The 25,558-nt window shown below is 47.2% G+C and overlaps 1 protein-coding gene across 6 annotated transcripts in view; it reads right to left on the reverse strand.

Annotated features, from left to right (window-relative positions):
• Positions 1-509: 509 nt before the first annotated feature.
• The window catches only part of TMEM63B (transmembrane protein 63B), a 112,264-nt gene continuing 87,215 nt past the window's right edge, over positions 510-25,558 (reverse strand). For 2 of the 6 annotated variants that reach the window (XM_073628713.1, XM_073628711.1), the window contains 6 exons: positions 22,937-23,099; positions 21,179-21,284; positions 17,593-17,760; positions 12,022-12,137; positions 8,294-8,374; positions 510-4,844 (listed from right to left, as the gene is read on the reverse strand). In XM_073628713.1, the coding sequence (XP_073484814.1) occupies positions 4,677-4,844; positions 8,294-8,374; positions 12,022-12,137; positions 17,593-17,760; positions 21,179-21,284; positions 22,937-23,099 (802 nt within the window). In that variant the 3' untranslated portion in view covers positions 510-4,676. The remainder of the gene's footprint in view (positions 4,845-8,293; positions 8,375-12,021; positions 12,138-17,592; positions 17,761-21,178; positions 21,285-22,936; positions 23,100-25,558) is intronic. The other 4 variants (XR_012244037.1, XR_012244034.1, XR_012244036.1 and 1 more) reach the window with 4 other exon arrangements.

Here is a 25,558-nt window from a genome sequence, read left to right on the forward strand (position 1 = left end):
AAAGCGCTGCGTAAATTGACGGTGCTATAATACATAGTATAAATAAAATAAATATATATATATTTATATTTTTTTATATATTTATATTATGTTTGGGGGTTCTAAGTAAATTTCCTAAAAAAATAATACTAATTTTAACTTGTAAGCAACAAATGTCAGAAAAAGGTTTAGTCTTTAAAGTGTAAGTTCACCTTTACAGAAAACACTGTAAGGTGAACTTACACAAGCCCCCCCTCCTCACCCCCCCCCCCCCCCCACGTGGACCACCCCTAACTCTGGTTCCAAGCCCGGCTATATCCACGTCAGAAGCCCAGGGCTTAGAAATCCTCTCTCCTTCCTCGAGTCTTCTCTATAGCTGACAGGACGGCTATGCGGCTGCTGACTGGAGCATTCTAATTGGTCAGCGCCAAACAATCAGCAGTCGCATAGCCGTCCTGTCAGCTATAGTGAAGACTCGAGGAAGGAGAGAGGATTTCTAACCCCTGGGCTCCTGACACGGCTATACCGGGGCTTAGAACAGGAGATAGCGGCGGTCCAGGTCCGCGGGACCGGGAGGGGGAGGGGGGAGCGAGGAGGGCATCTGTTCACCTTACAGAGTTTTCTGTAAAGGTGAAGTTACCGGTTAAGCTGACTTCATTTGCAGACCGAAGTTCATCCCTTTAATCCCTAAAAGAACAGGTTACAATGTTTCTTTTCTCTCTCTTTCGGCGCTGAGCAATGTTTTTGATAAAAAAATAAAAAAGCAGCCGCCACAGTTTGACAGCTGTGATTATAGAACGGCCCTGCGCTTGTTACATGAATCGTGGAAATGCTGGATTAAGATTGTGAGGGGCGTTGAATCGAGATTGCGATCTTTTAATGATTAATCGTGCAGCTCTACTACACTTTAATGCATACACTCCAAATCCCGTCACCACACTGTTACACGCGTACACCATTCATTGCCGTTTGTTCCAAATCCAGCCCCCTCCACCCCTTCAATCCACACATCATTGTGTATTCCTTTACAGTCTCACGGTCCTGCCACATGGCTATATATTCCCGCAGGACCCCCTCTGTCCCAACACATTGTTGTTTTCCAGTACACCCCCCTCCATCCCGCCACATGGCCGTGTATTCCCATACAGCTTCTCCGACCCCACCACATGGCCGTGTATCCCCATACAGCCTCTCTGCCCCACCGCATTGTTGTGTATCCCCATACAGCCTCTCCGCCCCACCGCATGGTTGTGTATCCCCATACAGCCTCTCCGCCCCACCGCATGGTTGTGTATCCCCATACAGCCTCTCCGCCCACCACATGGTTGTGTATCCCCATACAGCCTCTCCGCCCACCACATGGTTGTGTATCCCCATACAGCCTCTCCGCCCACCACATGGTTGTGTATTCCCATATAGCCTCTCAGCTCCTCCACATGGTCGTGTATTCCCATATAGCCTCTCAGCCCCTCCACATGGTCGTGTATCCCCATGCAGCCTCTCAACCCCACCACATGGCCGTGTATTCCCATACAGCCTCTGCGCCCCACCACATGGTTGTGTATCCCCATACAGCCTCTCCGCCCCACCGCATGGCTGTGGTATCCCCGTACAGCCTCTCCATCCCACCACATGGTTGTGTATCCCCATACAGCCTCTCCACCCCACCACATGGTTGTGTATCCCCATACAGCCTCTCCGCCCCACCACATGGTTGTGTATCCCCATACAGCCTCTCCGCCCCACCACATGGTTGTGTATCCCCATACAGCCTCTCCGCCCCACCACATGGTTGTGTATCCCCATACAGCGTCCCCGCCCCACCACATGGCTGTGGTATCCCCGTACAGCCTCTCCATCCCACCACATGGTTGTGTATCCCCGTACAGCCTCTCCGCCCCACCACATGGTTGTGTATCCCTATACAGCCTCTCCGCCCCACCACATGGTTGTGTATCCCCCATACAGCCTCTCCATCATGCAGCATGGCCGTGTATTCCCATATATCCTGTCCTGCCACATACTCCTGTCCACCCCCTCCATATTTTCAGCATTCACACATTTGAATTGTGGGGAATACAGCCTGAGAACATTCGAATTTGACCTATTCGCATAGAACTACTTTACTAGCCATTTCAATAAACAGCTATGCAATTTTTTATTTTTTTTTGTGCCCCCATGGGAAAAGTATCACCCACCCCACCATACACTGGCTGTAATATTGACACACTGAACCATTCACCACATCATACGCTATAACACCATGAAACGTAGCCAGTACGTGACCTTCTCCATGTAATGTGCACTCACTACCTCACTCACCCACCTATCCAACAATGTGCGCTCACTCACCCAGCCCGCTACGTCTTAATGAGCCCGCCACGTCATGATGTGCACCCACATCAGCCACTGTGCTACACCCACGCGGCCACCAATGTTATCCACCCCACGTCACACACAACTTGTAATTATCACCACACACTGCACTGGCCACCTTTTGACACACAACTGAAATACCATTTGTACTTCAGATTTTGGCCTCTCCATCATACACCTCTACCCCAGCACACGCACCACAGCTTATCTCAGTGAATTCATCAGCCTTTACACTCCTTTAATTATGGCCGCAGCCTTCACACTCACTCCTTGGTTGGGATAACATGCAAATGAAGTCTATAGCCTGGCTGCGCCTGTATTGTATATTATATCCCTATGGGCATTTTGTTTCAGCCCATCGGCTGTTGCTCACAACATAAGTGCTCGGACGTTCCTGAGGGACTAAACATGCTTGTAGATCAATTTTCCGACTCGAGGACTGTCAGGTCCTGGAATGGGCGCTCTCTCTCTCTCTGTCTTCTTATACTCCCAACTGACAATACAGCTCCCCCCCCTCAGGCTCTACCCATTACCAGCGAGGAACGAGAGTTGATCTCTTATGGCACCCTTGCTTGTCCTTTAGCACAGCTTACATGTGCTTCCACTGTACAGCTGGAATTTGACAAAAAGAGGAAATATCGTGCGTATTTTATAAAAAATTAAAATCAATTAAAATAACAGAATAAAAACCAGCAGCATGGTCTTGTGTTTTGTTGCTTGACCATCACAGGCTTCACTGGTAACGCGGTTTAGCAGCTGACTTGCAGGTCTCGCAGGTATTCGGGGGGAGCCCTGCAGCATACCTGACTCTCTCACAAGCTTCACTGTGGGAGTCCAGAAGCATTCCGACGCGTTTCGGCAGTTAATTTACAGGTCTCAGAAGCATCTGGGGGAATCCTGCAGCATTCTCAACTCTCCCATAGGTCCCGCTGGTAAATGGGGGAGCCCAGGAACATATCTGACTCTGCCACAGGTCTCACTGGTATCCAGGAGAGTCCAGAAGCATACCCGACTCTCCCATAGGCCTCACTGGTATCTTGGGGAAGTGCAGAAACATATCTGACTCTCTCACGGATCTCACTGGTACCCGGGGGGGGAGCCCTGTAGCATACAGGACTCTCTCACAGGGCTCACTGGTAAATGGGGGTGCCCAGAAGCATACTTGACTCTCCCATAGGCCTCACTGGTATCTTGGGAAAGCCCAGAAACATATCGGACTCTCTCACAGATCTCACTGGTATCTGGGGGAGCCCTGCAGCATACCTCTCTCTCAGGTATCTGGGGGTGCCAAGAAATTCAGATGTGTTTCGGCAGTTTATTTACAGGTTTAACAAGCATCTGGGGGAGCTCTACAGCATACCCGACTCTCCCACAGGCCTCACTGGTATCTTGGGGAAGCCCAGAAAGATATCTGACTCTATAATAGGTCTCAATGGTATCTGGGGAAGTCCTGCAGCATTCATCTCTCTCTCTCTCTCAGGTATCCGGGGTGCCAAGAAAAATACCCAACCCTCTCATAGGTCTCACAGGTATCAGAAGCCACCTATAGGTACATTTGATGCATTTCATAAGCTGACTTTCTCACGGGCATCACCAATATCTGGGCAAGCCTGGAGGGAGCTTCAGTGTCTACCAGGAGTATAAGACGGGAGAGAACTGATTTCGGGACCTTGCTGAGAATCCTCATGTTGGGAGGCTGAACTACAAGCATGTTTAGACTCTCAGGAATGTCAGTCTGAGAACTTACAGTCCAACAGCAGATGGGCTGAACAAAGTGCCATAGTCATATTTTACAACATTGGAGCAGCTATATTTGATTTGATTTGATTTGCATGTTATCCCAGTGAGACTAACAATGTCATACTACATGTGTGTATGCACTGCCACAGCAGTGCCAGGCTCCAGTGCGTGCCTCACGTGAAGAACCAGCCTCCAACATGCGGTCACAGTGCTTGCCCATAATGCCAGCCTCTCTCAATGACAGTGCCCGCCCCCACGGAGCAGCAGTAGTTTTCCACATTAGCTTAAAATCACAAAAAACAGAACAGAGCAGACAGCAGGAGTGCAATGAATTCCTCTAACACATAACATAGACAGCAGGCAGCGTCTGTGCAAACACCAAATATTCGTCCGTATACTGTACAGAGAGCAGCAGGCGAGCGGACAGCCCAAGATGTCAGTCTACAGGGGACAGCTTCCTAGCGCAAAGGCTGAGAGGGGGCCCCTAGAAGATGGTGGGGCCAGGTCCCCGGGTACAGGGCAGAGGAGATGGAGTGTTTGTAGTATGTGCAGTGTTACGCTCCTCTCTCCTCCGCTTGATGTCACTGGTGTATCTCGTTTGCGATGAGACTGTCCTCACAAGACTGGAACTCGGCATCCTGCGTGTTGTCTTCATTGATCGTATCATCGTCCTGGGAACCGGGCTCCTCGCTGTCCCCTGCTGGTTCGCTGTCTGCTGAAGAGTCTTGCAGGACCTGAGCAATGTACTTCTAGAAGGAGAAAAGGACACCAGTCATATAAAACGTCGTCTTCTGAGAGTCCCAAAACTTACCAACCATTTCCATAACCTCCGTACAAATGTCATGTGATAGACTTCATTCAGTACAAGAACCAATCCACATGGCAGATAACATCAGCTCTGGCATCTGGAGTGTTTTCACACCCTGAAAATTAAAATCTAGCCTTGCTAAAGTGTTATTAATCCCTCAAAGACAAAGTAAATGTTTAATAGCATAATCCACATACTTCTCATATCTCTGTGACTTTTTTCTGTGCATCCTCTCTTTTTAGCAGAATATTCCAAATTGATGCCTACCATACTTCCTTCTATAAGCTGGCTGCACTGCCATTTGGGGTCTCCCTGCAGCACCAATATAGCCACCCTAACTTACATGCTCACGGCCAGGCACACACATGAGCAAGCACTGAAAACCTTGATCTAAATACATTCCCAGATAAACAGCAGCTCTGTTCCATCTATCCTTTTAAGCGCTTGCTCTAGGTACCTCCACTAAGCCAAGATTGACAGCATCTCTTGCTCTATCTATCCCCCTAAGCCAGGGATCCTCAAACTACGACCCTCCAGCTGTTGCGAAACTACACATCCCATGAGGCATTGTAAAACTCTGACATTCACAGACATGACTAGGCATGATGGAAATTGTAGTTCCTGAACAACTGGAGGGCCATAGTTTGAAGACCCCTGTCCTAAGCCCTTGCTCTAGGTACCTCCACTAAGCCAGTGATTGACAGCATCTCTGCTCTATCTATCCTCCTGGGCCCTTCCTATAAAAGTCCCTCCCCTGTTCCTCCCCTAGGCCAGTGATTGACTGGAGCTCCATTCCATCTATCCTCCTGAGCCCTAGCTCTAAGTCCCTCCCCTGGGAGTCATGCTTCTAACTGTCAACGGCTTGCAATGCCTCGTGGGACTTGAAGTTCCGCAACAGCTGGAGGGCCACAGGTTGAGCACTCATGTCCTAAGCCCTTGCTCTACGTCCCTCTCCTGCTCTTCCCCCAGGCCAGTCATTGACAGGAGCTCTGTTCCGTCTATCCCCCTGAACCCTTACTCTAGGTCCCTCCACTAAGCCAGTGATTGACAGCGGCTCTGTTCCATCTATCCTCTTGAGCCCTTGCTCTAAGTCCCCCCCCTGCTCCTTCTCCAGGGCCAGTGATTGACAGGAGCTCTGTTCCATCGATCCTCCTGAGCCCTTACTCTAGGTTCCTCTCCTAAGCCAGTGATTGACAGCAGCTCTGTTCCATTTATCCTCCTGAGCCCTTGCTCTAAGTCCCTCCCCTGCTCCTCCCCCAGGCCAGTGATAGAGCAAGGGCTCAGGAGGATAGATGGAACAGAGCTGCTGTCAAAGTCCCTTCCTGCTCCCCCCACCAATTCAGTGATTGACAGCTGCTCTGTTCCATCTATCCTCCTAAACCATGGCTATAAGTTCCTCCCCTGCTCCTCCCCCAGGGCAGTCATTGACACAAGCTCTGTTCCATCCATCCTCCTGAGCCATGGCTCCAAGTCCCTCCCCTGCTCCTCCCACCAATTCAGTAATTGATAGCTGCTCTGTTCCATCTATCCTCCTGAGCCATGGCTCTAAGTTCCTCCCCTGCTCCTCCCCCAGGGCAGTCATTGACAGGAGCTCGGTTCCATCTATCCTCCTGAGCCATGGCTCTAAGTTCCTCCCCTGCTCCTCCCCCCCGGGCAGTCATTGGCAGGAGCTCGGTTCCATCTATCCTCCTGAGCCATGGCTCTAAGTTCCTCCCCTGCTCCTCCCCCCGGGCAGTCATTGGCAGGAGCTCGGTTCCATCTATCCTCCTGAGCCCTTACTTTAGGTCCCTCCACAAAGCCAGTGACTGACAGCGGCTCTGTTTCATCTATCCTCTTGAGCCCTTGCTCTAAATTCCCCGCCCCCCCCCCACTCCTTCCCCAGGCCAGTGATTGACAGTAGCTTTGTTCCATCTATCCTCCTGAGCCCTTGCTCCAAGTCCCTCCCCTGCTCCTCCCCCAGGCCAGTGATAGAGCAAGGGCTCAGGAGGATAGATGGAACAGATCTGCTGTCAAAGTCCCTTCCTGCTCCTCCCACCAATTCAGTGATTGACAGCTGCTCTGTTCCATCTATCCTCCTGAGCCCTTGCTCTAAGTCCCTCCCCTGCTCCTCCCCCAGGCCAGTCATTGACAGGAGCTCTGTTCCATTTATCCTCCTGAGCCCTTACTCCAAGTCCCTCCCCTGCTCCTCCCACAGGTGAGTGATAGAGCAACGGCTCGGGAGGATGCAAGACATGCCAGGGATACCATATTCAATGGCAGCCTGAAATGTGCACTTAAAGGCCAAGTTCACCTTTTCGGACAGAATTCTACTTTTCATAATAAATAAAAGCATTTTCTAATGTCCTTTCTGCACAAGCCATTCTAATGTCATTATCTCTCACTTACCTAGTCCATGGAAGCTTTGAATTTTAATTTTTCATTAAAAAAAGAAAAATACTTTCTGAGACCTGACATTCTGCATCATCATGTGACCTTCCATGATCATTATCATGCACTGTCTTACTGCATCACAGAATAGGGTGTGTTTACCTCTCTGGACCACACCTTCCTCATTACTATACCACTTTATAGTTTTATTTCAACCCACTTTCCTACTTCTTCCTTGTAAAATCAGATTGTATGGTGGATGGTGAGCTTTACAGACTTCCAGAACACACGTCTCCTGAATTCAATATTACATCTCTGCTCCACATTATTGTGTGATCACTCAGCTCCTGCACACTCTGCCAAGTGAACGATCTTTGCAAGAAGAAGGTAAAAAACAATTGATAACTGTGTATAGAGGCAGAACAGTGCTCACTGACATTGCCTGCATTGGAGAAGCACAAAACTACAAAGTTGTGTGTGTGCGGGGGGAGGGGGGGGGGGCGTGTGAGGGGGGGACCAACATTTGGATATTTTTTTTTTTTTTTACTCACCTCTAAATGCCTGTTGCTAGGGGGTACCTCGTAGTCTGCCTCTTCCAGTGCCTGGGCTGGTGACATCACTTCCCCCTCGGTACAGGAAGGGCTCAGCTCTGCTCCATCCCTCCTGTCAATCATCTGGGACCCATTACAGGTCCCAGGTGACTGAGCGGCCAATCACGGCACGCAGCGCCGCTCGCACATGCGCAGTGGGTGCCAGGCTGTGAAGCCACAGCCCGGCGCCCACAGTTGCAATGCTGGCGCCGCTGAACGGAGGGGGAGACGAGCGGGGCTTCGATCCCCCGCATCGCTGGACCCTGGGACAGGTAAGTGTCCAATTAAAAAAGTCAGCAGCTGCAGTATTTGTAGCTGCTGACTTTTTTTTTTTTTTTTTTTGACTGGCCCTCCTCTTTAATGAGGTCTACTGTTGAACTACCTCCTTAGTTCACTAACAGTTTTTTACTGAGGATGCTGACGCAAGACTTACCGCCGACTTCTGAGAAGCTGTATTGGATGCTGGGCGGCCATTTTGTGTTCCATCCACGGCGTTCACCTCTGTGTGATCAATCTGAAGGAGAGAACAGGGATTGAAGAGACATGTTCAGCGCAGGTCATGTGACTTATTGGGATGGTAAGGCATAAATAGAAATATAGGGGACATTGAATGCATAAAGCTGAACCCAGGGACCCGCCCACATCGGCCCCAATGCACAGAATATTTTTTAGATTAATGCCTTTTTTAATTTTTTTTTATATATATTCCTCTTTTTTTCTATCTGGTGATGTCATCCTCTCCTTGTGCAAAGCATAACGTGGCCAGAGCTGGACATAAAGGATTGTGCACGCCTCGTCCACCATGTTTTCATGGGAATAGACTGACGTAGGTGGGCATAGATGTAAAAGGGGGGAGGGGTGTTTAGCTGCACACCGTCAATAAATGGCTGTGTGTGGTCATGTCTGGGTACTGTAGAGATTTTATCTGCTCACAAAAGGAACGTTAATCTTAAAGTGGTTGTAAACCTCAGGCATGAAATATGAACAAAGCCTATCATCTATAGCAGGGGTAGGCAACCAGTAGCCCTCCAGCTGTTGTGGAACTACATTTCCCATGAGGCATTGCAAGGCTGGCAGTTACAATTACTCCCAGAGGCATGATAGGACTTGTAGTTCTGCAACAGCTGGAGGGCCCCAGGTTGCCTATCCCTGCTCCATAGTGTGTACTTAATCCAGAGCACTAAAGCTAATTTTCGTCTGCTGCTTCGTTCCTGTAATATCAGCAAGATATAAGAAGGTGACAAGGAAGGGAGCTCCAGCATACAGTTGGTGATTGACAGCCTCAGCTCTGTGTGCTGTGTGAAGGGGGGGGTTGTCCCTTCCCTCCAATCAGCACTCACTGAGCTCTGCAGAGTGTAATTTCAGCTCCCCCAGCCCGCTGTTTTCTGAAAACCAAGACAAGCTTTAGAAATTCTGGACTTTGAACGGCTATAGCAGGGGTAGGCAACCTCGGCACTCCAGCTTTGGTGAAAATACAAATCCTATCATTCCTCTGCCTCTAGGAGTCATGCCTACGATTGTCAGGGTCTTGCAATGTCTCATGGGACTTGTAGTTTCAAAACCGCTGGAGGGCCGAGGTTGCCTACCCCTGGGCTATAGAGAAGAGAGGAATGCAGATAAAACCAGTACAACTTATGTAGGAGGATTTGTTTCATCTCTGTGTATCACCTGAGGCCAGTCACTTCACTGGGTATATGGAAGGGTTTACAACCACTTTAAAGAAACCGTAATCGCTCTGCTTTAGAAAACAAAGGGAGGAAATATGACCGGGAGGGGGAAATTAGCAGTGCCCTGTCACACAAGCTGGAGGCATTAGGGGTGTTTTAAGGAAGAAATAGAGAGTGTAAAAATGGATTACATAAATGGGCAGCATTTTTACCCAAGGTGAGGAAGAACCTTTATAATGCATTCCTTCTCATTGGAGTTCAGCTTTAAATAGAAGTGAGAACAAAATCTGCATCTGGAAAGAAGATCGATAACATTCACGTCTCCCGCTGCCTGAGCCCCTTGAATGCTGCTTTAAACAGAAACCATCCACCTAAAGCCGACAAATACCTCTGCTCAAGCAATATGCCACCCACAGCTCCCTTTCCGCACCTACTCCAACTTCTCCAGGTGTGAGGTCTACAGCCATCTTGATTGCCCATCGGGGGGATAGACATAATTCCTGCGCATGCACACAGGTGTTTTTATTCACATTCTAGCACCTACACATGCCAGTGATGTACACTGAACTGTGCGTGTATGAACAGGCAGGTTCATTTGTCTTACTGCAGAAGAGACATACAGTGGAACCTTGGATTACGAGCATAATCCATTCCAGGAGAATGCTTGTTATCCAAAGCACTCGCATATCAAAGCGAGTTCCCCCATAAAAGTCAATAGAAATGAAGATAATTCGTTCCGCATTGACTTCTATTGCATGCAATACCCCATGTGGCCAGAGGTGGGGGGGTGGGGGGGTGCCGGAGAGCATCGAAAATACTCGGGGACAGCTCGGCTGAACTCGGCAACCCTCGGAAACACTCAGGAACGGAGTATTTCCGAGTGATTCCGAGTATATCCTAACGGCTCTGAACCGTTCCGAGTGTCAATGGTGCCCCCCGCACCTCTGGCCAAATGCGGTACTGCACACCCCATCGGCTTTTGAATCCTGCTCGTTTTGCGAGACAACACTCGAAAACCGAGTCAGGATTTTTTTTTAAAAGTTGCTCGTCTTTCAAAACGCTCGTTAAACGCGTTACTCGTAAACCAAAGTTCCAATGTAGTCTCTTCTACAATAAAAAGTCTGCCTGTTCAATTTGTTTCACTTTAATTCCACTTGTAAACCTCAAACATGAACAAAGCATATCCCTCTATAGTGTGTACTTGTCTCAAAAAAGGTGAGGGATTTCCAGCATACAGCCTGTGATTGACCGCCTCAGCTCTGTTCCTATGTGCTGTGTGAATGGGGAGGGGGTGTCCCTACCCTTCAATCAGTTCATAGCTAATGAAGAGAGTAAAAATCCGGCACCAGGACATCTTGGCATTAAAAAATTGAGATCTTTATTTAATTCATCAAACCATAAAACGGAATCAATTCCTCAAAATTGACGCGTTTCAGCCTCCTACATAGGCCTTAATCATAATTATGACTAAGGCCTATGTAGAAGGCTGAAAAGCGTCATTTTTTAGGAGTTGTCTCAGGTCTCAGGTCCTGATTGGATAGATAGCAGCGCAGCCATTGGCTCCTGCTGCTGTCAATTAAATCCAATGACACGGGAGGTGGGGGGGCTGGTCCGAGTCCTGCTGTCTGTGTCAATGGAAAGCAGGACATGGGAGCGCACCAGCATGAGTGCCCCAGGGGAGAGCGGCTCTCCAATGGGGCACTTAGGAAGGAGGAGGAGCCAGGAGTGCCACTGAGGGATCCCAGAAGAGGAGGATCGGGACAAACCAATTGCACAGAGGAGGCTTTTTTTTTTAAAACAAACTTTTACATATCCTTTAAATAAAGATAAACATTTTTAATGCCAAGACGTCCTGGTGCCGAATTTTCACTCTCTTCATTGGATTTTGGATGTTTAGTACTACGCAAATCCGGGCGCAGATGTCTTGATCTCATCTGGTCTATCCTTATGGGATTTTGGGGTTGTAGCTCTCTTTGTTGCTCTAGCTCTCAGAGTTCTCTCCTCATTGAGCTCTGCAGTGTGTAATTTCAGCTCTCCGCCCTGTTTTTTGACAGCTCAGACAAGCTTTATAAATCTTGAACTTTGAATGGATTTAGAAAAGAGAAGCCCTCAGATAAAAAAGGTACAACTTATGTAGGAGGATTTGTCTCATCGCTGTGCATCACCTGAGGCCAGTCACTTCACTGGGTATATGGAAAGGTTTACAACCACTTTAAGTCTGTACAAAAACTATTTAGGGAGTGTCGATCTCTTGTGCTCCCCGTTGGACACAATGGATCCCCCCCCCCGGGTGAGTGGGAGGAGTCAAGAGATTGACACACCCGGAAGTGTCGGTTTCTGCAGACTTTGCCAGAGGGATTTCTCATCAGATTGGCGGTCAGAGGGAGAACGGACAATTTACCATCTTCTTTTCAGGCACAGCTTTTGTTATTTAAAAGACGGTGTCACTTTAAAGATGGAGGACCAGAAGGGGGGGGGCGGAGAATCAGCTCACCCGATAATTGTGGGCACTCAGGTACTTGAAGTGACCGAAGCAGACGTGAGACAGGCAGATAACGATGGTGATTACCAGGACCACAAAGGTGAACATGGAGGTGGGAGCCAGGAAACCTGCAGACAAAAAGACAAACAAAAACCGTGTAAATGATCTGTGCTATTAAAACAATAAAACTTTAAGGCTACTTCCACACTGGGGCGGTGCCGACGTTAGCGGTAAAGCGCAGCTCGGTTTAGCGGCGCTTTACCGGTGTTATAGCGGAGCTTTTTTTTGTAGCGAGGTGCTTTTAAAGGGGTTGTAAAGGTTCGTGTTTTTTCACCTTAATGCATCCTATAAATTAAGGTGAAAAAACACCTGTCAGTGACCGGCCCCCCAGCCCCCCGTTTTACTTACCTGAACCCTCAAACTTTTCTCACGGGGACGGGCTGTCTCTCTGCCCGAGGTATGACTAAGGCCTATGTAGGAGGCTGAAAAGCATACATTTTTAGGAATTGATTCAATTTTTTGGTTTGATGGATTAAAGGGGGTTGTAAACCCTCAAGGTTTTTCACCTTAATGCATCTTTGCATTAAGGTGAAAAACCTCCTGTGATGCAGCAGCCCCCCCAGATCCCCCTTTTACTTACCTGAACCCGGTCTTCCCAGCGACTGGGACGAGCACACCAGCTCCAGCTGGTGTCTCAGGTCCTGATTGGATAGATTGATAGCAGCGCAGCCATTGGCTCCCGCTGCTGTCAATCAAATCCAATGACGCAGCCGCCGGGGGGGGGGGGCCTGAATCCTGCATTTGGCGTCTATGGACACCGAATGCTGGACTCGAGAGAGCGCTTCTCCTAGGGCAGTGATGGGGAACCTTGGCACCCCAGATGTTTTGGAACTACATTTCCCATGATGCTCAACTACACTGCAGAGTGCAAGAGCATCATGGGAAATGTAGTTCCAAAACATCTGGGGTGCCAAGGTTCCCCATCACTGCCCTAGGGGGTTATCTGATGTGGGGAGGAACCGAGAGACCCCAGAAGAGGAGGTTTGGGGCCACTTTGTGCAAAACGAGCTGCATAGTGGAGGAAAGTATGACGTTTTTTTTTTTTTAAATAACAAAGATGAACCTTCAGTGTGACTTTAAACCCCAAGAAGCGTTAAAAGCGCCTGTGATGCGGCGCTTCTAAAATGCTTTTCTGGTGCTTCAATAGCGGTGCCCATTCATTCCAATGAGCAAGGGCGGTGTAGGAGTGGTGTATACAGCGCTCCCACACTGCCCCAAACATGCTACTTGCAGAACTTTTTTTTCCCGTCCTGCAAGCGCACCGTCCCGGTGTGAAAGGCTTTCACACTGGGGTGGCTTGAGAGGCAGTTTTTTGGCGCTTTACAGGCGCTATTTTTAGCGTTAGAATGCCTGAAAACTGCCTCGGTGTGAAAGGGGTCTAAAGGACCATTCAAAAACCAGATCCACCGGCATGCGTTTATTAAGACATGCCAGCACATATACATTGTAAATGCAATGCATTTCAATAGGAACTGTTCACTGTGCATTGCGCTAATGTGTGCTGCCCTAAACAAAAAGTAGAACGCGCCCTGTTTTCCAGCACCATGTGACGTAATGTGTGTAAGTGCAAAGTACGCTTTTACAGCTGCTTTTTCCTGGCGTTGGTAGTGGCTTTGCAGCTCGTTTTTTTTCTAACTCCCCGTGTGCATGAGGCCTAAGAATCAAAAAACATTCCGATAAAATCTCCTCTACTATTGGGTAGATGTATTGATGCATTCATTGGTTGTCACTTCACAGACTGACAAACAAATAATTTAACATTTCCTTTACAAATAAAGCTCAGAGTAGTTGCAAAAGCAATTAAAAAAAAACATTTTTACCTGGAAAGAGAGACTAAATATTTCAGCGCAATTTAAAACTCAATTCAACGCAGCATCAAAGTGCATGCCAAACACGTGTGCATTTTTCCGCACACTGCGATATGAATGAACCCCCAAGGCCCTGTCCACGCCTGAGCATTTTGCGATCGTGGCAGAATCGCTGCGATCCTGCCCGCGATCTCAAAAACATACAAATCGCAAAACGCAGGTTCAGATGCCATTATTTTTTAATGGCGCCTAAAACGCTGTGCGGCTTTGCCACGATTGTTGCAGCAAAATCGCAACGTGTGAAGCTTGTTGCCCCCAAAAGAAGCTCCTTCTTGTGCGTCAGGCTTCACCCGATGCGATTTGACACACGGCACAACCACGATCATGGCACCTGAACTTGCGTTTTGTGATTGTAGTGCATTGTTTTTAGGATTGCGGGCAGAATTGCAACAATCCTGCAACGATTCTACAACGCCCAGGTGTGAACGGGGCCTAAAGCAGAATGGTAAGTGCTGCTTTGGATTTGTGTAAAAACACTTTTAATTGCAATTGTAATGTATAACTTAGATATACAGCGGCACGATGGCACTACTGTGCTGGATCACAACCAAGTGTCCAAGTCAAGTCTCCTCATCACATAACTATGTATCTTCTCTGTGTGAAAACACTCCAAAGCACGAGGTGCTAGTTGAGATCTATTGCAATGAACTGGTCCTGTTAACTGCGGGAGGGGAGCGATGCCTAGATTGAGCAACGGCTATCTGCAACTGGTTTACAATGTCCTTACGACCTACTTATTGGTTTAAGTGGTCATTTTGGATCGGTTTCTCCATCTCTTGAAAGGTGGTACAAAATTATTAAAAACAATCTGAACCACTACGGTAAAGTCCCCAGCGTTGATGTGTAAAAAGTCCAATTCATAAACCAAGTAATAAAAAAGTAATAAAAAAAGTGCTGAAAACTGATGAAAAAAGTATATAGTAAAAAAACAGTGTCCCAAAAAATATATATATATTCAGAAAGAACTGTAATGTGTCCCTCCAATAACTCTTAGTGTGGCAAGTGCTCCCCATCTTCCACTGCACCCCCACTCGTGCCCTCACTCACCATAGTGCCCAACCCCTGCAGGGGTAAAAGGCATGTAGACAAAATCCAGCAGTGATGATCCTTGGTGACAGTCCTCAGCCCAGTGGCTGTCCTTCCCTTCTCTGATATCGCGGTTTCCCCAGCATTAAACATCTGTACCAGATTTATACAGACATGCTAAAGGAAGTAGGAATGTCTGCACAACTGTCTGAGGTCTTCTAGGAGGATTCCTCCACATACAATATCTCAGGGACACAAACGTGGGGTGGAAGGAAGCAAGCTTTGTGTCCCTGAGATATTGTATGTGGAGGAATCCTCCTAGAAGACCTCAGACAGTTGTGCAGACATTCCTACTTCCTTTAGCATGTCTGTATAAATCTGGTACAGATGTTTAATGCTGGGGAAACCGCGATATCAGAGAAGGGAAGGACAGCCACTGGGCTGAGGACTGTCACCAAGGATCATCACTGCTGGATTTTGTCTACATGCCTTTTACCCCTGCAGGGGTTGGGCACTATGGTGAGTGAGGGCACGAGTGGGGGTGCAGTGGAAGATGGGGAGCACTTGCCACGCTAAGAGTATTGCCATTTTATTGGAGGGACACATCACAGTTCTTTCTGAATATATATATATATATATATATATATATATTTTTGGGACACTGTTTTTTATTATATACTTTTTTCATCAGTTTTCAGCACTTTTTTAATTACTTTTTTATTACTTGGTTTATGAATTGGACTTTTTACACATCAACGTTGGGGACTTTACCGTAGTGGTTCGGATTGTTTTTAATAATTTTGTACCACTTTTTTTTTTTTCTCATCACAAATTTGGAATGTTTGCAGATTTTCATTTTTATTGATATATTAGATTATATTTGTCCTAGCACGTTGCACTTTATTGTATAGTATATGGTTGTAGGAGCATTTCACCTATATTTAGCTCCTTATTTTACTACAGTTTCTTACACATATATCTATTGCACTCAATAATATATATTTTTTACACTTATTTATACACGATTAATATCCAGTGCATATATAGTCGAACAGCGCCAATTCCCTCATTATAGAATTTTGTAGGCAGGGGCATAACTGCCACAAGGCAAACAAGGCGTTTGCCTTGGACGGCATTTTTTCAGGGGGAGGGGCAGCGCTGGCCCCCCAGGCAACTGCGCTATAGCTGAACGTCGGCTGTAGCGCGGTTTTGGTTGTTTGGCAGTTATGGGAGGAGTTCTGGGAGCGCGCTGCGGCCCGCACCCGGCATGATCGGTGATCGGCTGCGTCCTTCAGAAAACAGCTGATCACAGATCGGAGTAAAGAGCCAATCACAGCCGCTCTTTGCCACGTGATCAGCTGTGTCCAATCACAGCTGATCACAATCTAAAAACACACTTGCTGGATATCGGCATTCCTTTCCTCACACCGTCACAGCGTGAGGAGAGGAGAGAGCTGGCACCCGGCAAGTGCAAAAGGGAATATCTACACTAAAGGCACTGATCATCAGTGAAAACCCAACAGTGCTACCTATCACTGCCGCCCATCAGTGCCCATCACTGCCGCCCATCACTGCCCATCACTGCCACCCATCAGTGCCCATCACTGACGCCCATCAGTGCCCATCACTGACGCCCATCAGTGCCCATCACTGACGCCCATCAGTGCCCATCACTGACGTCCATCAGTGCAGCTTCCTCCCCTGTCCCGCTGACCCCATTCTCTGCTCCATTAACCACATATGCAGGACTTGGACGAACCATATCCCAGGATCCGATGAGGAAGCCAGCGCTGTTCACTGTGAACAGCTGCAGCTTCCTCATCAGACCCTGAGACGAGAACGGTATACCGCGGCTGGGGTGGGACAAATTTAGATTGGGGGGGGGGGGTGTGTGCCCAAAACCAAAAAATACACCACTGGCTGTAGGTACAAGTTTAAAATGAGAGTTTACTACCGCTTTAAATTCCAGGGATCTGCTCCTCTTCTGACCATCGCCCCCATCCCATCGAGCCCCTTCTAAGGTGAATACAGCTGCAGCAACCAGTATTTTTTTTTTTTTATATGCAGCCTTGCAAACCAAAAACCAAAAACAAAACAAAACAAAAACAAAAACAAAAAACACAACACATACTCTCCTTATCCCCACTGTGTCATCCAACTCACTTCCTATAGGCCCTGGCAGTCATAGACACACCCCTGAGGGTGCATCAGTAAATATATATATCATTCACATCAGTCCCTGTCCTCAAGGAGCTTACAATCTAAGGTCCCTAACTCACATTCATACATACTGGGGTCAATTAACCTACCAGTCTTTTAAGCGTGGGAGAAAACCCACGCAGGCACAGGGGGAACATGCAGACTCCAGGCAGGTAGTGGCGTGGTTGGTATTTGAACCGACGACCCCAGTGCTGCTAGGCAGAAGTGCTAACCACTTAGTTATGTGCTGCCTAAGGTTGTGGCTGTAGCAAGTATAGCATATATTGAAAGAGCAATTATCCTTTTAAAGAAAGATGATCATATTTTCACATATAGTGATCAGGGGTTTTACACGTATATAACACAAGGAATATGCAGATTTCAGGGTTCACAATGGCAAGTAACACCGTGAAGGATGCCTGGCACTCACCGGTCCTCACAGTGGAGAAAAAGAGCAGCCAGAAGAGGCAGAGGATTGGGGCCGCCACCACCTGGCTCACCGCGGCCGAATGGATCTTCTTGTCCAGTTTTGCAGGTAGGTAGGCATAGTAGAGGTTGTAGCGATCCACCAGATGTTTGAGGAGCATATACATCAGACCTGTGATTGGGCACAGAAGTTGGGGGGGGTAATCATGGTTCATACAGATTAGAAAAGTTACTTAAAAGTGCCCCACCCTCCCCCATCCCATTTCTGCCTTTCTTTCTTCCCTACCTCACTTCCTTCCCAATTCCTACCACTCCCTCAATCGGTACTTTGTTCTTTTTAGTATTGGATTAGGGAAGGGTTAATGCTGCGCACCTCCTCTGGGAGAGCCGATGCAGTACCCCCCCCCCCCCCCCACTATATGCCTTTCTTCCCTTTTATCATTGAGCAGGAGGACCAGCTGGGTCATCCTAAAATTTAAAAAATGAGCTGGAAAATCTCTGATAGTAATAAATATCACCACAACGTAAAAACGTTTTTTAAATCCCCAGGGAAGCAAGTTCATGTAGCACTTGGTTGCATTCTGAATGAATGAATGACTTGTACATCGCTGCAAATGCGAACCGAATCGCCTCAATTCTGATTCGTGTCATAGTTGCTGAGCTTGTGAGGTTGACAGCTCCCCCCACCCCTCTCCGCCACTGGAGGCTACAAGTGCCATCATTCACTACAGTGAGGAGAGGGGTCAGCTTGGATCACAACACTAGCAGAAGAGAGAGGGAGGTGGCTGCAGTGCTGTCAATCGCAACAGGGGGGAGGGGTCAGCTCAGATCACAACACCAACCTCCAGCTATGGAATAGAGGGGAGTGCTGTGCTATATCCCCCCATGGAAACTCCATAAATTGGGCTGCAGTCTGGGGTGGAGCCGACAGCCAAAAACAGACAGATATGAAGTGATATTATTGCACAACACAGCCATGAATCAGAAAATAGAAAAAACATTTTTTTTTTTTAAAGTTGTGATGATACATTTTATTTAAAGTGGAACTTCACTCTCCCAATCAACATTGATTTTTAGTCCTCATGCTGCTAGCGTTAGTAAATAGGAAAGTATATCACATTTACTTTTTTGAAACTTTTGTTTTTCCTTTTTTTAAAATATTTTTTCAGTTAATTCCTGGTTTCTGGCCTAGGTAAATGATGTCATACATCCCAGGAGTCTTCAGGAGGGGAGGAGATGTTTTATAAGCTAAGCCCACTCTCCTGCATACATGCTTAAAGTGTTACTAAACCCACAAGACTAAAATCAGTGTGAATTTGCAGTAAAGCATGCTTGTTATACTGGCTGTGGAACCTAAGGGGTTAATCCCCCACATTGTGTAAAAAGACTGTTTGATCCTGTCTTCTCTGATCCTCCCCTTCTTTCACAATCCCCAATCCATACGCTGATAGTACAGAGCCTTGGGGGCACTCTGCACATGCTCAGTTTGGTGTGTATTGCTAGAGAGTTTTTTTTTTTTCTTGGGAGGGTGCAGGTGATCGGCACCGGGCCAAATCGGCACTGTCCAAACAGAGGGTCAGGGGTCATGCAGCCTCATAGGACAGTCAGAGGAAAATGAAAACTCCTCTTACAAGCTTTAACCAGACACTGATAGAAGTCACAAGACTGCTATATACTGCTGATGAGAAAAGGTATTTAGCAGTTTATATTTACTAAAATTGTAGCATTTTCATGTTCTGTGGGAGAGCAGATATAGTGAATGCAGGCTCCTGGGTTTAGTAACACTTTAAGCTAAGAGCAGAGATATATCTATCTATCTCTCTCTCTCTAGAGAGAGAGAGGGAGAGGGGGGGGGGGAGAGAGAGGGGGAGAGAGAGAGAGAGAGAGAGAGAGAGAGAGAGAGAGAGAGAGAGAGAGAGAGGGAGGGGGAGAGAGGGAGGGGGAGAGAGGGAGGGGGGAGAGAGGGAGAGAGAGAGAGAGAGAGAGAGAGAGAGAGAGAGAGAGAGAGAGAGAGAGAAGAGAGAGAGAGAGAGAGAGAGAGAGAGAGAGAGCCCTCTCTGGAGATATATATATATATATATATATATATATACACACACACACAGTGTATAGATAGATAGATAGATAGATAGATAGATAGATAGATAGATAGATAGATAGATAGACACACACACACATTCCAGGAAGCAAATGCTATGTGAATCATCTGCCCTTAGTAAAGTTGGCCTCGGCCAGCAATGCCAGGGGGTGGATTTTCAAAGTGATTTCTCAACAAAATAAAGCATGGGGACATGGATGGATGAAGGAAGTTTACTTTCAATATTAAAATTAATTAAATAGTGTTTTTTGGTTTGTGGTGTTCAGATGCAGTGAAGATTCCATGTAAAGCCCAACTCCTGGCAGAAAAAAAATATACATACAGTAAGGCTGTGCCCGCATTGCACGGGTCAACTGCTTGTTTTTGTCCAGGGAAGAGGAGAAAGGAGATTTACTCACCTAATCCTCCCAGCACAAGACCGGTCAAGCACCCCCCGCGCTCCAGAAGTCTTGAATTGTGGACTGTTCCTGACAACCTCAAGCCCAGAGGAGGTTCCATAGACCAGGAACAGTCCACCGCTGGACTGTGGGGGAGCACCATTTTCCAGTGGAAGTATTGGGCGAGTATAGGCTTTCTTCTCAGCCTTAGATAAAATGGGCAGTTGACCTGTGCAGTGCAGGCACAGCCCTACTGCATGGAAAACTTTTTTTTTTGCCTGGAATTGGGCTTTAACAAGGTTTATAATGGTTGAAAGACCAATAATCAGCCCTATAATCACCTGAACAGCATAAGAAGATGAAACATACATGGCACCATTTACTGATATCTGACCAAATAACGGAAAATTGAATACTTACCTTTTCCGTAATTTTCCTTTCCTGGTGCCTACCCCATGGGCAGCATACCTATGGCTGAGGGCGGAGCAACCAATCATTGGTATGCTGCCATGGAGGCCCAAGGAAAATGCTTTAGGCCCCCGTTCACACCTTGGCGAAGCAGAAACAGGCGCTTCTGCAAACATGCGCCAAAAGCGCTTGGTGCCATTATTTTCTATGTTTTTTTGCATGTATTTCACACGTTTTGTCATGTAGCAAATGCGCAACTGCTACCTGCATTTGCATTATTTTCTAATGGCATCCCAAATGCAGGTAGCAGTTGCGCATTTGCTACACGACAAAACGTGTGAAATACATGCAAAGAAACCCCAAAACTGTTGAAATACGTGATTGGCCGCAATTTGGTACATTAGCTTGTTTAAGTGGGTTTGTGGAGCGGAGGGAGTCCCATTCAAATGAACAATGCCACTCCAAAAAACGCACACTAAGGATGCAACCAGCCAACGCCACTCAGGTGTGAACGGGGCCTTATCCCGGACAATGGACTTGATGTGTGAGCCCCTATGTGGTTCACAAACCTCCTAACCAAACGCCGGCTACAGAACAGTGTCAGATGTGTGACCCCCCCCCCCCATATCATCCATGATGCCTACACCCGACCTCTAAACTGAGCCTAGCCCCGTGTCCAGCACAGTGTCAGGGGAAGGGTCACTCACCAAACGGGACGATAATGGGACAAGTTATGCTGTAGGTCATCACCACTGTAAAAATGCACATCATCCAGGCGTACGCCGCACCAAACTGGAACTCGTAGGCCTGATGCTGCAAAACAAACAAGAGGAACATTTACCAATCCGTACCATACTTTCTGGTCAATAGCAGAGAACATGTCCAGCTAAAAAAATAACGAAGACCATCAGTGAAGTAATTGTGCAAAATGCTGCAGATGTGCTACAAATGACAGTTTTCACCTAATTTTCTGAGGAGAGGTTTGCATGTTGGTATTATGATCATTAAGTAGCCAGATCAAGCAGGGCTTTCACAGTGAATCTGGGTGGGGTTACAGGCTCTGGCAGACCTCCTGCGCTGCGCTGACTTCCTCCTACATCCCTACAGCTTTTATACAGAATGCTCTGCGCAGAGACTCCATGGGTGAGGTTGGGAAAACTGGCCTGAGGAATTACAGGATTAGATGCTCCAATTTACAGGCAAAGCAAGAAATTTTACACGTATAATGGTCTAGGGGCAGCCATTCCTAACATTCTTACACCGGAGGAACCCTTGAAATTTTCAGATTTCAGGGGAAACCCTAAAAAAATTAATTAATCAGGAGTCAGTGGGAAGAATGACCCTTACATTGGTGATCAGTGAGAAGAATGTTCCTTACATTGGTGATCAGTGAGAAGAATGCTCCTTACATTGGTGATCAGTGAGAAGAATGTCCCTTACATTGGTGGTCAGTGAGAAGAATGCTCCTTACATTGGTGATCAGTGGGAAGAATGTTCCTTACATTGGTGATCAGTGAGAAGAATGTTCCTTACATTGGTGATCAGTGAGAAGAATGTTCCTTACATTGGTGATCAGTGAGAAGAATGTTCCTTATATTGGTGATCAGTGGGAAGAATGTTCCTTACATTGGTGATCAGTGAGAAGAATGTTCCTTACATTGGTGATCAGTGAGAAGAATGTTCCTTACATTGGTGATCAGTGAGAAGAATGTTCTTACATTGGTGATCAGTGGGAAGAATGTTCCTTACATTGGTGATCAGTGAGAAGAATGTTCCTTACATTGGTGATCAGTGGGAAGAATGTTCCTTACATTGGTGATCAGTGGGAAGAATGTTCCTTACATTGGTGATCAGTGGGAAGAATGTTCCTTACATTGGTGATCAGTGGGAAGAATGTTCCTTACATTGGTGATCAGTGAGAAGAATGTTCCTTACATTGGTGATCAGTGGGAAGAATGTTCCTTACATTGGTGATCAGTGGGAAGAATGTTCCTTACATTGGTGATCAGTGGGAAGAATGTTCCTTACATTGGTGATCAGTGGGAAGAATTCTCCTTACATTGGTGATCAATGAGAAGAATGTTCCTTACATTGGTGATCAGTGGGAAAAATGCTCCTTACATTGGTGATCAGTGGGAAGAATGTTCCTTACATTGGTGATCAGTGGGAAGAATGCTCCTTACATTGGTGGTCAGTGAGAAGAATGTTCCTTACATTGGTGGTCAGTGAGAAGAATGTCCCTTACATTGGTGGTCAGTGAGAAGAATGTCCCCTTACAGACAGTTAAAAAGATTGGTCTAGTGGCGCTGCACCCGGAATTATGCACCATCAGATGGGAGGACAATTATCCACAATCTATCTATAAATGATGTTAAATAAATAAGGCCGATATAATCACAGACAACCAGGACTAACAACCAGCCTCCTATTTATAAGGTGTAACTCCCCCAGGCAGTTCTTCGTACCCGCTTGACGCTTTTGCGCTCTGCCGCAGATCGAGCCAGACAGAGCCGAATCATGTACATCAGCAGACCGGGGATACGTAGCAGATCCATGGCGTTACCAATAAAGGCGGAGGCGATAACATAGTTGACGAAGAAAGCACCATTATCTGGAAGGAACACACACCTGAAGGAGACAAAAGGAAATAAAGTTTCACAAATAGAATAGAATGAGAGATATACACAAGTTAGAGATCTTTGCTGCCCCTCCCCCTTCACAATTTGCATTTATTTTTAATCTTTTCACTCCTTTGGGTATTTTCTGGGTTTACAGTTTGCATTATGTTTAATTTTCATATAAATAATAGTTTTCATTGCCCCCTTCTCCCTCTATGACCTACATAACGTTTCTCCATAAATTGAGGCCAAAATGTATTCTGCTACATTTTGCAATTGCTGGCAGTGATTGGGGGCTGATCCCGCTAACACTGCGTTTTTGGGGACACTAGAATAGTTCTGATCGTGATCAAGATACGGCTCCGTACAGACACTATACTACTAATGGCTGTTATAGTGTGACTGTCGGTGGCGGCTGGTGCTCAAAATTTTTTTTGGGGGGGCGCAAACAAAACTGAAAAATACTGACACCCCCCCCCATCAATTGTAGCCTCACTGTGCCCATCATACGCAGCCACTTGTGCCCCATCACACGCAGCCACTTGTGCCCCATCATACGCAGCCACTTGTGCCCCATCACACGCAGCCACTTGTGCCCCATCACACGCAGCCACTTGTGCCCCATCATACGCAGCCACTTGTGCCCCATCATACGCAGCCACTTGTGCCCCATCATACGCAGCCACTTGTGCCCATCAAATGCAGCCAGGCTCAGCTGTCACTTCACTAACCCCCCCCCCTCCCCCACGGCCGGTCCAGCGGCACTTACCGTTCCTCTCCTGGAGTGACGGGGCTCTCCTCCTCGGCGGGAAGCGGTGGCTGTGGCTCCTGTGTCCACACGTCTCCTCTTCCGCCAAAGGGTTAGGCGTCCAATAGGATCACCTAATGCTTTGGCCAATCAGGAGACAGGTCTCACTGACCTGCCTGCTGATTGGCAGGGAGGAACGTTGGTGTGAAAATTGCGAAAATTAATTCGCTATGCCACACAACAGGGTGGGATCGGGAAGCCTATTAGAGTCTCTGGCTCTAATCACGTGCTTCAAAATACACATCCCCCCCCCCCCCCCCATAGGAATTCGTGTGTCCGGCATCTTGAAAGGGGCTGAGCACATGAATAGTGAGGGCGGCGGAGGTGTCGGGGGGGCGGCGCCCGTGCACCCACAATGCACGGGCCGCCACTGGTGACTGTGATAGTGTGGTGGGCAATCTGGTGCCAACTGATACTGGCTGGCTAAAACGTCTGGCATCTTTCCTGCATACAGTGAAAAGCAGCTATGCCAGGGCATTATGAAGGAGGATTACGGAAGCTCCGAGGCCACATCCTGTTCCTCACCGCTGTATCAAATGTCAAGTCCAATCGCACAACGGGATTTATTGCATTCAAGGTGAGCAATTGTGTCAGATCAGATGTGTGCCAGTCACCGTCTTCTGACTCCACCCACATCGCTGCACACTGCTCGGCCGTTCTTACCCGTTAGCCAATTGAAAACACCGGGAGTCAGACTCCTGGGTCCTCCCACTACAACCAACGACAACATAGTTCCATTGTTGCAGGTATAAATCAAGACTATAGCGAGGGTGTGGTAGCCCAAGGAAGGAGCGGGCACAGTGACCACCGGTCATACAAACAGGAAATAAGGGACACCATGCCCTGATTATGCAGGATACAAGGAGCCATTTTTTATAGTGGCAGCAGCATTAAGTGCACACCTAATAACATATTTTAGGCACATTGCTGCTGGTAAAATCATAACTATAGCGAGGGTGTTGACTGGCGGCACAAGGAAGGAGCGGGCACAAAAGCCATCAGTCATACAATCAGGAAGTAAGGGGCACCGTGCCCTAATTATGCAGGATACAATGTGCTATTTTGCAGTGGCAGCAGCATTAGGTGCCCACCTAATAAAATATTTGATATGCATAAGAGATGACCTTTTTTATAATGTTTAAAGCTAAAGTCGAGAAATGAAAATGCTTTGCAAAAAAAAAAAAAAGTTTTAAAAATGAAGTTAAGTCCAGCGAGGTGCATGACATCTCCTGGGCTTAGCTCTATTATTTATATCTGACAGCTTTATATTACTCCAGAAAGACAGCTATCCCTGTAGTTCCGGGAGAGCGATGCTGAGCCTTCTGAGCGCTGTATCTTGAACAGTAGAGTCACTGCAGTTGCTATGCCCACCCCTCCCCCTCCTGCTGCCCAATCACAGAAGTCTTGATATTATGTGAACACAAAATACGAAGGCTTCTGTGAATGGGCAGCAGAAGGGAGGGCTGGTCATTACTGCTCTTTGTGTTTCTCTCCTCTCAGATCCCCTGAAGTGTCTTCTCCAGCAGAGCAATAAACCTGTTTAATGTAAATAATATGGATAAGCCCAGGCGATGCCATGCAGCTTCTTGGATTTAAAGCGGAGTTCTGCTTTTTTTAAAAGCCAGCAGCTACAAACACTGCAGCTGCTGACTTTAAATGAA

Source organism: Aquarana catesbeiana, linkage group LG04 (genome assembly GCF_042186555.1).
Source record: "Aquarana catesbeiana isolate 2022-GZ linkage group LG04, ASM4218655v1, whole genome shotgun sequence".
Classification (NCBI taxonomy): Eukaryota; Metazoa; Chordata; class Amphibia; order Anura; family Ranidae; genus Aquarana; species Aquarana catesbeiana.